At 32.7% G+C, this 12919-nt stretch overlaps 1 protein-coding gene across 1 annotated transcript in view; it reads right to left on the bottom strand.

The window, feature by feature from the left end:
* LOC103539490 (contactin-associated protein-like 4) overlaps positions 1–12919 on the bottom strand; it is a 204947-nt gene that overhangs the window by 18637 nt on the left and 173391 nt on the right. The window contains exons 15-17 of the mRNA XM_008506002.2: positions 12062–12189; positions 4157–4327; positions 1627–1845 (exon numbers count right to left, since the gene is read on the bottom strand). Coding sequence (XP_008504224.2) covers positions 1627–1845; positions 4157–4327; positions 12062–12189 — 518 coding nt within the window. The remainder of the gene's footprint in view (positions 1–1626; positions 1846–4156; positions 4328–12061; positions 12190–12919) is intronic.

Here is a 12919-nt window from a genome sequence, read left to right as displayed (position 1 = left end):
AAAAGAAGTTGGAAAGCTTGTAGGTAATTGGTTTTGAATTGTCACCTTCATACAGAAGATGAATGTAAATAAATTTACTAGAAATTTTTGACAAAAAAACCCAAACAACCTCCCCCTCAAAAAAACCCCACATCCAAATAAAAAATAATCCAAAACAAACAAACGAACGAAACCAAAAACCCCCTCCAAACAACCCAAAACACTCCATTTAATGGCCAATTACTTTATAGGAATTTCAAGAAATTGTAGCTGTCAATATGGCTTAGGATAATATTACATTGTTTGAGAGAGGGGTCAGAAGAACCAGAGATCAGTACATTGTCAAAAGCACTAGGAAACTGTTTAGGCTTGATGTTACCATTAACACTTGAAGAATTACAATTTCTTAGTTTGGCTCCACAGATCAGACCTTGCCAACACAAAATTATCTAATTTGAACTTATAAATATAATGATACAAATAGAGTTTAAAACCAAAAAATATAAAATTCTTCAATCTTAGGTCTTGTATTCATTTACCATCTTTGATGCCTGTTGTGGGATAGTTCAGAACTCCTGTCCAAGTACGGAAGGTCTTCCCTCTCCATTTAATTTTTTCCTAAGGATTCAGTTTCTGTAGCTATCATTTCATAGCACAGTTCCTTTTTACTACACTCTTGCCCATCATGTAGAGATTGAAATATATATTCATTTAATATGATATGTTTCCGAGAATACCTGTTTAGAAGTAGGGCAGACCACATTCTTTTATAGTGTCTACCATACATATATACAAGAAACTTATAAATTAGTAATTAGAAATATTATTTTAAGAACAATACCATGTACATGATACATAGATCTTCATAGCTCTATGTAATAGCTAGATCAATATTAATTATGTTTTTATATTCCATTTCTCCTTTCCAATCTTGTATCTAAATGCATTAATGTATTTGCTAAAGTGCAAAGGCAGAAATATTATGCTTCTTTTAAGCTCTCATAGTTTAGACAGAATTAACCATAGAACCAGATTTTTCCTTGTTATGTGAAAGCAAACAATAATTCCTTTCTTTTGTTTTCAATACCAAGAAAACACAGTCTGATTATCTGATTAAATTCTGTAGCAAACAGAAGCCAGCAAAGATAATGTTCACAGAATGGTTTTGGTTGTAATAGACAAAGGTCTATCCATCTACTTCAACCCCCTGCCTCGGACTGGGACATTTTTCATTAGATCTGGTTGCTCAAAACTCTGTCCAACCCAGGACCTTTGATATGTCCTTTGATAGGACATTCACAGCTTTACTGGGAACCTGGATAAGGAGAGACAAATAAATTTCCTTGAAATTGCAGGAAAATAATAGCACATCTTCCTTCATTTGATGACATAATATCAAAAATGGTGCAAATGAGGATCCTTTAGTTGTTCTTCAAACAAAACTAAAAAGAAAATTCTGGTAGAAAGCTCCATGGATTTTTCTAAAAATTTCTCATCCTATCATACCAGTTTCAAAAGGCCCAGTAACCATCTTCTTTTCTTTCCCCCTACCCGCACCTCCCCCTCCCCCCCTTTTTGTTTTTTTCCTTTATCTTGTAATATTTTCATTATGGTAGCTAGGGATTATTCTGTTGAATGAATGCCTACCTACAAAAAGCTGGCTGTTGAGCTGCAAGCGAATATGCCCATCAGGTGGAGCAGTGTGTGACCTTTGAGGAAGCTGATCAACTTGCAAGGATGCCTCTTTGATGTTTCGTTCAGCTTTCACATAATGCCACTGATTGTCATTTAAGGAAGTGAGTGACTGCACTGAAACTTCACTAGGTCCATTTCCAACGTCAAAAGAAAAAATCACTTCAGATGGAGCTAGAAAGAGGACAGTAAAAAAGGACATTTAAATTATATAATATTTAAGTCTTTCACAAAATGACTAAGTGGCAGAACAAGTTACTCTAAGGTCTAGCCTACTGCTTAATGGGTTACTATTGATTGATTTATTGATTGTTTGATTGATTGTGTGACAAAAGTTTACTTCAGAAGTCTTATCCTCTAAGTTCCTTCCACTTTGGCCAATCTTTAGGCAGACTAATGCTGCATGCTTACAGTCCCCTGGTCTAGTCACTATAAGGTATTTTTTCATAACAGCTGAACCTGAGAAAGAAAAACAAAACGAAAAATACATATAGCTTCATGTGCTATAGCATTTGCTGTTTCAGTTAAAATAAGATAATAATATAATAATGGGCATTAAATTTTTAAAATTAATGCCTTGTAATAAATTATCTCTTTTGCAAAAAATCAGCAATGTTTTGTACAATAATAATAAATTAAGGATGTCCAAAAGCTGTTTGTCAGTAAAATTACTTTTAGGATAAATTTTTTTCATTTGGAGAAAGTTGACAGATCAGTCTCCCCCTACTGAGGGGTAAAAGAAAAAAAAATCAAAATCAAAAGCAGAACAACTACACATTAGGAGAATAAAAGCAATAGAAACTCCATGTAACCAGGCAAAACAGACCTGAAAATAATGTTAAACTTTAGATTTTAAAGGAAAGGAAATGTATTTTTTATTTTGAAACAGTACATGAAGATGAAATCTAACTGATTCTATAAATACATAATATTCAAGGTGTTTAATATATATTTTTTTTTTTAAGAGAGAATGGTAGCTATGATGGAGGAGCATTTTGCTCATTTTTGACTGATACACATAGTTCCAATTCCACTACAAACATTCCTAGCTATGATGCATAAAAAAGAATAGGTCTGTCTATTCATTGAATTAGGATGTTTCTGGAGGGGAAAAAGTGCATGCTGAAAATTAACAAAATAAAGAGCTTTTAAGATGCTGAAAATACATACAAATTCAGCCTTTCATTTTCTCTCATACCACAGTAGTCACAAGTAGTATAAAACCCACAAATATACAGTAGCTTGTATGTTCATAGGTAAATGGAACAAGTAACGAGTTTGTCTGTGTATATTTATTCTAAAAAACTAGTTATGATCTTCTGCCAACTTCCTGAATACCAGTAGCTCTCAGAAGTATTTTTTTAGCATTTACATGAATTAAATGTTTATTTTCAAAATGGAAATTAATTCATCAGACAAGAATGTCATCATTGCTTCGAAGATTCTCAACAGAAGTGCTGACTCAGTACATTCTCTTCATTATGTAACACTGTGATTATAATGCTATTGTATTCACCTGTTCACAGAATTTCCACAAAATGCTGTTGAAAATGATATTTTTCAAAGCCATCACTATGGTTTGTGATAAAAAAATAATTAAACATTGCTCAGTGTTCTGAAATTAAACTTCCTACAGAAGAGAACACAGTAGTCTTTTCTGTGTTGTTTCTATTATGTAAGACATTAACATTGGCAAATAAACAAGAAAACAAAATGTTTTACATTTTAAGAAAGATGCATTAATGTTTCTATATCCTATATTCTATAGTAATATATTGCATTATGTGAAATTATTTGAAACAACATTTTATGCTTTGAAATATTCTCCCTTTTAGAAATGAGCAATATAAGACTAAAATGTTGAGTCAGCTAAGAGAAAGCTTTCATTCTGTATTAGTCATCTTGCTAAATTTAGTGAGACATATAATTTTCTCTTGTACAACAAAAAATATTGTGTAAAAGTCTAAACATTTAAGTATGCAAAAAGGATATTTAAACATAAAAATAAAAATAAAAATAAAAATAAAAATAAAAATAAAAATAAAAATAAAAATAAAAATAAAAATAAAAATGAGGAGGTATGACTAAGTAAGGATACCATGACACAGAAGATCTGAGTCACGCATTGCAACTGAGTCAATCTCCCAGCAGCCAGATGTAATACCTGGTCCTGGAATTTGGAGGGAGACAATGCAGTGGCAGGAATGTAATGAGAAAGGGAAGGAAGAAAAGCTTGAGCAGTCAGGAGCTGATTACTGTGCTCTTAGATTACGAAACCTCTGGTGCAAGAATTATCCTTGAAGATATATTTTTATAATTTCAGTGGTGGAATTTTGGGGGGAATTATAACGCTACAATAGCAGTATTAACAGTGGTAAAGCAAGAGAACAGTTTTAGAAAATTCTCCCTTTAAGTTAATTGTAATTTAGTCCTATTGAAAACAATAATAATAAAAACAACAACAACAATAATGATAAGATCTTACAGGATAACTCTATCCTTATGAAGTCCTGAATTCCCAGGTTCTCTAAAAACACTCCTGAAGAAGCAGTAGTTTTAAAGAAAAATGAGACATCCGCGCTGAGCTCTCCATGGAAGGTAGGGAAATGCAGGTAGGATGTCTCTGTGTTGAAGGATGCTGAATTCCAAAATGTTCCTGGTTGTGAAAATAAAAGATGTGAAGTGATAGATAAACAGCTGTATTAAACAAATGAAAGTGCCCAAGTTTCAACGGGTTGCAATGTTCAGAGTCTAATTTCTGAATAAGCCTCTTGTGTAGCTTTATAAAGAAAAACTAGGGTTTCTTGAAGTCACAGAAAGTGATTTGGCAAGAGTAATTACCATCAGTTCAGACAATTAATGTGAAATGAAATGTCTGACATCTCAGCTAGACAGTCCGGTTAGTATTATCATTCCATAACAATTTTGAATTAAGTGTTATACCTACATTATCTGGCATAAGCTATAACTCTGACAGTTGTGTATATTTCTCATATAAAACACAAAAGAGTTTTGTTATTTTTGTAGTCTAGTGACGCTTTACCAGGTACCACAGAGAAGGTAGGATACAGATCGTAGTAATGTCTGTGGAAGGAATAATAAAATAAACTAAATATTTATGAAGTTATCTTCATCTAACTGCAGTTTAGAAATTAATACGCATTCTTATTTACATAAATCCAATGACAAGCCATTAAAGCTGGTATTTAATTATAATCCCTTAAGATTTTGTTCTTGATTATTAAAAAGCTTATGTAAATCTCTAATAGCACCCTCCTCTAATAAGAACATAATCTGAATCTATGCTGTTCACCTAGAAGTACCTTGTTTTGATTGCCGAATTCTTAAAGATGTATCTGTATTTCTTTATTAAGTTGTATTGCTTTCTAGATCAAATGAGACATTCAATAACTTCCTGTGTAATTGTGTAAGACCAATTCACATTTTGCTGATAATGCTGTAATCTGAGTTTAAATACTATGCAAAATTATATTTCCTCCAGACACTGTGTTTTGGGGGACAGTGGGAGGGAGGAGGGAAAATAAATAAAAATTTGCAAGTTTCTCTCTCATCTGCAATATTAATGATACAGTCGACAAAGAGGCCTGGTCCACAGACCAGCAAAGTAAAATCAAAGTCCATTTACTCATTTGGTTTTGGATTTCTCACCCAGAAAAGGAACATTGCAGGAGATTCATACATATTATGTCAATTGCTTTCTCTGACACTTGCCACTTGGGAATACTGCAAGCCACCACAAATTAGAGCAGCCATCAGGACAACTTTTACATGGCAGGGCAGAGGTGGGAACAGATGGCTTAGGCTGGGAGAAGAAACTCTGGCTTGGGACCTAGCTCTCCTTTGCTTCCTGATGGTGTCCTTGGAGTTATCCTGTGCAAAGTGAAGTCATACAAGGCAGTGACCTTACATATTGGGATCAGTTTTATTCACTTATGTTATGTCATTTATTTTATTTATTTAAGTTCAATTGTTTCAGGTCATGGCTCCCATAGAACAAACTTCACCACAGTTATGACACAAATATATATAACAGTGATTTAAAAATAATGGGCTGGTTGTTACGAGTAAATTCAAATGCAATAGGAAGTTTAATACTAGTAATTTATACAAAATTGGTAAACATTTCTAGTAATTAAAAGAGACACAATAGTGACAGTAGTAGTCTAGTAGAGTAATGATGCAGTTAGCTTCAATGAAGCTTCTGAATGATCTTTGTAAAGATCCTGGGGGAGGGCAAGGACAGGAAGTTTTATTCTTTCTCTTAATTTCCTGTTTTCTCTTATCTAGCTGTTCTTTTATCCAGCTCTGAAAATTGTGTTATTTATGAATGTTAAACTGCTGTAACAATACAGCATGTCAAATATAGATCTAGCAAAAATATATTGCAAAAGTGTATTACAAATTATCTTATGGTGTTGTAACTCAGGGTGGGAATAGAGTTTCTTCCCTTTACAGAATTTGGCTCGCAGTCTCCTTTTTAGTTTTCTGGAACTGCCAAGCACCATGTAGTTAGAAAGTCAATGATTTTAACATTTTTTTTTAGTAGAAAGTCAGCAGCCTTCCTATGAGTAAAAAAAAAAAATAATCATGTTTGTTATAAATTAAACAGCATCATTTTGACATGGCAAAAATTATTTTAGCTTTTGGCATGTATCAACTAGTCTTCCTAACTAGAAATTTTACCATGAAAAAGGGAAAAATGAGATAAAGAGATAAATTAGCTATTAAGATAACAAAATTAACTCTCAAAATAACTGTGCACTATTTGTGCCAGTGGAAATTGTAGAATGCTCCAAATTTTCATTCAAAGATAATTTTTTTTTGATATGTTTCAATTCTTGATACCCCTAAGTGTTACACCACTCATTCGTTCATTGTGAAACTTCAGGGGTACAGTGAGTGAGAGAGTGAGAAAGAGAAAATAAAGGTCTTAAGTTGCAAAGCAACATTTTCTGTATTTCTATATTTTTTTACTAGCCTTCCCTCTCTCCAAACAAGAAAGAAAATGCTGAATTAAAATGACAGAAAACATACTACTCTTCTGACTACTACTCTCTGATACAGTTAAGGCACACTGCTAATAATCTGGAGGTGCTAATTGTATTTCTAAAGCAGCTGTAGTCTTTGTGAAGAGATCATTTTAATATACTTTCCAACTTTCACATATTCTTCCTCTTAGACAAATTTTTTGAAACACTTAAAAGATACTGAAAGACCTTCCAGCTGAGAGTTTTCTTCTATGTAAGAGCCAGCTTCTGATCTCTCTTATATCAACTGGATCCTTGAAAGTCGCTATAATGTAAATGTGATCAGATTATAAATGCATAACTGTAGTAAAGTTGGGAGTTCATATTGTAGAAAGAGTGCTTACTGTAAATTTTAGATCCTATTAACCTTTAATTGGTTAAACTACCAGTACTTGATGAAAACATTGCCTGTTGCCTTTGATATGATCCTCTGTATCTGGCCTCTTAATTTGATTTTTAAATTATGTGATAATTTATTATTGTATCGTAATGGGTTTTTTCATTTATCTGTTTGTTTTGTTTGGGTTTGGTATTGTTTTATTTTGGAAGTGGAGTTGGGAAGGCGAGATTGCTTCATTTTATTCCTGTGTAAAATCAAGTAGGAAAATCATCACTTCCTATAATGTTTTAGTTATCTATATTTCTTTCTATATTTGACCAATATTTATGTCAGCATTGCCACCTGTAAACCAATGGAGATGCCTCTTTTTAATTTAAACCATAGCACTTCTGTCTGTTAATTGTACAAAGGTTGATTTTGTCCTATTATGCTTTAAAATCTTTTCTGATACATGACTTAGTTGACATAGGTTAACTGAATCTTAACCTTCATTATATTTAGACATATTTTTCAATTTTACATCAGCAGTGCTGGCATACAATTTATTAGATGTATTGCATTGCACAGCAGAAAAGGGAATACAGAATTGAACTAGTTATATACTTCAAACATGGTAGAAATGGGTAAATGTTGCTCACATGTATAGAACTGAGTGTCATCAAATCCTGTGGTCTAACTTCTTTAAAAGGTCGTATTTGTCTATCTGTATAATTACTACTTTCATCACACTTCAGCATCGTAGCTATCTCTATCAAAGTGCTGAGAAAAAAATCATCTATATCTGAATAGAACTATAAATATAAAAAGAATTATACTGATATTGGTTTTGCTATTATTTCCCTTATATGAGTTTACTCTTTCCTGTTTTGTTCTCGTTTCTTTAAGTTAGACACTCTATTGAAGATAGTCAGCTCATAAAATCTATCATAAAGAAATTAAATTACTAATATTAAGTAAGAGTGAAAGCTAAAAATATGCAATGAATATGCAACTTCTACCAAACTACATTTGAGTTCTCATACAGGGCTTCTTAAAAGTACTTAATGATCTAACTCTACCTTGGAAACCTAGTCAAGGGAGAGTGGTTTATGACACTTCAATTCAATGAAGTATTTATGAGCCTACATAATTTTGCTATGGGAATAAAAAATTACTTTTGCACCTAAGTATCTATCCTCTATGGAATATATTATTGATGCAATAAGATATTTATATAATCTGGGTTTGGATTAATGAAGTAATAAGTGTTTCAAAAACAAAAGCAAACTATCTACTGCACTTTTTTATGGTAGGCTAGTGAGTTATTCTGAAGAATTTTTGTCAGAAGGGAAAAAACTGCCATCCTTAATAAAAGGATATAATCTATGAAAACTGTAGAATTCAGATAGGGACAGAAACATAAATAACCAATAAACTCTCTAGAAAATGTTCAAATCACACTTGTGAATTTGAATATTTATTTTTCCTTGTTTGACAAGAATTGTGAGAGATGGGTATTTGCTACTCATTCTTTTTTCTGTTTTCCACTTATTCAATGGTGCAGAAGAAAATAAGTGTTACTAAAATATTTAAATATACCCTCATGGGTGTCTGAATTCTCAGAATAAAATAAAATTTTTAAAAAATACTAATAATAGCTTACTTCTTTCCCACAGATTCAAAGTGTTGCTAATATAATTGCTGATCATACAAAGAGTTTGTACTTAATTAATCAGTTTAGTCCAGTATGAAATTTAACATATAGAATCCATACATTACTGCAACTCATGTCTCTTTACATTCTCTGAAGTACTGAATTTGAAAAAAAATTATTAAAAAAAATATTGCTGATATATAAAGACTGTTGCAAAAACTCTAGTAAAGTCATACACAGCCGCTTCCAATATAATGGCTGAAATAATAGAATAGAATATTTATGGTAACTTATATAATACATTTGTGTTGTATATGAGAATTTTTTAACATAACTTATCATATATTTAATGTATAATCTGTTATATATTATATATTCTCTAACACATATTTTATATTGTAATATATATATATAAAAGCATATATGATAATATATTACATATATAGGATATATGACACATGACAAAAAATAAGTGAAAAGATTATATAGCTTACTGTATGATTCTTCATACTTACATATGCTATTATGTATTATTGTACCGTTAATTTTTACTCAACACCTTCTTGCACTGTTTTCTGTCAAAATTCTATGATTTTTGTTGTAAATTATCAATTGTTTTTTCAAAATTTTTTCTCCTACTTTCCTAAACCCAAGCTGTCTCCTTCTGTCTTGTTCGTTATAATGTAAACAGCTAAGAAAAATTACATTACTATTGCTCTTACTAAACAATTTAAGTGAATGCTCCTTTTCAAGTTTTTTTCTGTACTTTTATCCTTGCCTGTTGTGTTCTGAAAGGCCTTTTCATGGAGACTATTTCCGTCCCAAACTGCTTCTTTCTGAAGTAAAATTCTTTAATATTTTCTGACATTACAAAATTCTTTATCTGACATTCAGACTCTGAGTTCTTGTGCTTATTCTGATATTTTAAAATTCTCTACTTCAACTTGTCTAGAAATCCTGTGATTTTCTATTATCAGTGTGAAATTTATCATCAATTCAATCACTCAGACTAAGCAAACACCACACAAAGGCAGGGAGGTGAATGAGTGTGTGAACAGCTTGTGTGTTTTAAACATTCACCCTGGAGAGATAGTTGGCTTCTGTGTTTTAAGACATGACATAACTGGGGCCAGGTTCTGTAACTATTAGTAGTTGAGAATTTGATGAATACTGAAACTGAGATTCCCCCACTTATTAGTACAACATAGGCTGTAAATAATTGTATTTCATTACTGTAATTGTCCCTGGTCACAATGTTGGCCTGTTGATATGTAAGAACAGCCTGAGGATTATTTTCTCAGTGCTTATTCCACTCTACTCACCACTTGGGAGAAAACATCTATGTACTGTCTCCAAATTTAGGCCCTCCAGTACAGGAAAAATATTGATAAACAAGACTGAGCATGAGAAGGCCACCAGAATGTTCAGGTATGGATCACTTTTCCTGCCTTTCGGGCTAAGGAACCAGGGCTGGTTCAGCCTAGAGGAAGAATAGCTTTGTGGGGAATCTGACAGCAGCCTGATGGCTCCCGCCTAAAGAGAATTTTTCAATGATGTGGAGCCAAGTTCTTTACATCAGTGTAAGGTGCGAGTATCAAAGACTATGGGCATAAGTTGAACAAAGAGTGTTTCAAGTTTGAAGTAAAAAGATATGCTCAGTGAGGACAGCCAAACAGCAGAGTAGGCTGCTCAGAGAAGTTCTGGCTTCATCCTTGGATTCTTCAAGCCTCTATCTGACAAAGGCTTGAGAGAATCACAGAATAACAGAATCACACAGAGACACCTGGCCTGAGCTCACAGCTGATTCTGCTGCAAATACGAGACCTTCTTAGGTTGTTTTTACTTTGAATTTTATCATAATCCTATACTGTAACCCCATGATTTAATGGTTCTTTCATACATATGATAAATGGTCAGCTTATAATCATATATCAGACATTTGAAAAGGAAGCACCCAACAGAGTGAAGTTTTTTCTCATAAATTTTCATGAGAAAATTAAAATGCAATGCTATAACACACATCTGTTAACAAATCTTCCAGATATAATTACCTGACAAGTCACAGGAATGAAAGTAGAGATGACATGAAAATAAACACATCCTACTTATCTATCTATATTTATCTATCTATACAGTCTCTTGAATGAATCTCAAAGTATAAATAGATACTTCTTTACTAGTATTCATTTTATATTATTAATAAAAGCTGAAGAAATTTAAAAAGAAAACAAAACATCATAATAGCGGTTTATAAGTATTTGAAATAGTGAAGTTAATGGCAACTCATAGGACGGTATTTGATGTAAAAAAAAGAATTTTATTAAGTATTTTTAACCTTTATTCAGCCATAGGCAAAATACAAATCCACTGTTTTTTTGTCAGTGGAATTTAGTGAAATCAGAAATGTCATCACAGATATTCAATAAAATATCAATTTTTTTTCCAGTTTTTTCATTATCTTTAAATTATTTCTTTGAATATGATACTTTTCTGGTTACTTCATACATATTCAGGATGTATAAACTCCATATTTTGAATTACATTACAATTTTCTAAATTTTAAATTCTTATGTGTTTAAGTTTTTCTCATAGATAGTGCATATACTGAATGTACATCTCATAGTATAGGTCTCCTAATGCACAAATACTCAGAGGACTTACTACGCATAAGGTTTGGTGATGAAGGTACACACACAGTTTGCCTACGACAACCCCAGGCAGCATTTTTACAGGGTGAGCACAGAGTAAGACAAGAGGGCATGGACCTAAGCTCTGCCAGGGGAGGTTTAGGTTAGATATTAGGAAGAAATTCTTTACAGAGAGGGTGATCAGACATTGGAATGGGCTCCCTGGGAGGTGGTGGATTCTCCATCACTGGAGGTTTCTTAGAAGAAACTAGATGTGGCACTAAGTGCCATGGTCTGGTACCTACAGTGACAGTGGATCAAGGGTTGGACTTGTTGATCTCAGAGGTCCTTTCCAACCCATCTGATTCTATGATTCTATATTTAGTGAAGGATATGTTTCTCGCAAGATAAGATAACATGTTCTGAGTTGCCCTTCATATAATTCTTTATTTGTAACTTAATTAAGGTTGAGGGAAAACACTAGCGTTTATAGTGAAAATACCTGTTTGAAAATTATACCTATTTGTGCCTTCATTATTGGTGTGTATCATAAAAGAATCTATTTCACAATTCTATCCTGGTTTGCACTGGGTCATGTAGCTTTGCCTTTTTTGGATCTAATGTCTAAAGGAACTGGATGATGTTTTTACAAAAGTGTATCTTAGGCTATTTAGCAAGCATTTAAAATTTATTGTGGTGAAAACCCATTGTTGCTTAGTAAAACTCTGCAGCTGCTACTTACTGTCTCCACGGCAAAGCAGAGGCCCCAGTTTATAAGCTGCTTCAGAATTTGGTCTGTCGGTGTCTGTGATAACAATTTCAGTTACTGGTAAATGCTCCTTGTAGGAGAGGAATCCAGTATCATTAGTCCTGAAAAGGTAAAACAAAAGCGACAGCTATCCTAAATGTTTCTGATGAACATTTCATTATACTTTACACATTCATGGGAAAAAGAAAATAATTAAAATATGAAAAAAGTGCTGCATAACTCTGGCTAATACAAGCAACTGTGAATATATCAGTACCATGTTTTAGTATTGGTATTGTGATCATTTGACATGAATGAAACAATTTCATGGGAAGTGGGTAGATTTATGGTTGCAATTGTCTGCCTAAGCATTAGAAAACTGGTTTTGACATAAATGGGTATGTAACTGACTTCATAAGGTGATGTGTTTGCCCGTGTCAGTAATTTTATGTTGCTACGGACATGTCAGATCTACAATAGCTTGTCTCTTCTTTATTAAAAGGCTTAGTATAACTTTCAAATAAGGCTAATTTTTTTTTTCCACCTTGTCAAAAAATAAAAAAGTGAAAGAAAATTACAAAGTCATGCTGAGTGCACAGGAAAAAGAGCTTCTATATAACTCATAGGCAAAAAATAGGCAACCTACCACTCAGAGCACACATCCAGTAACTTTTTAAAAATCTTTGTTAACTTAGTGTCAGAACTGTACTTATAAATCTTGTAGTCACCAATTTTGTTCCTAATTTTTTTTTCTCCTAGACCCATGGAAGTATTCAGTCACTGAAGACTATTCTGTAAAATTCAATCTTCCTCTTACTCCATTCATAGCTGAATCTTCTCTTTAATGGGCAA

The sequence above is a fragment of the Calypte anna genome, chromosome Z, assembly GCF_003957555.1.
Source record: "Calypte anna isolate BGI_N300 chromosome Z, bCalAnn1_v1.p, whole genome shotgun sequence".
NCBI classification, from domain to species: domain Eukaryota; kingdom Metazoa; phylum Chordata; class Aves; order Apodiformes; family Trochilidae; genus Calypte; species Calypte anna.
The sequence above is the reverse complement of the archived record's forward strand: the minus strand, read 5'-3'. Positions and strand labels throughout refer to the sequence as shown.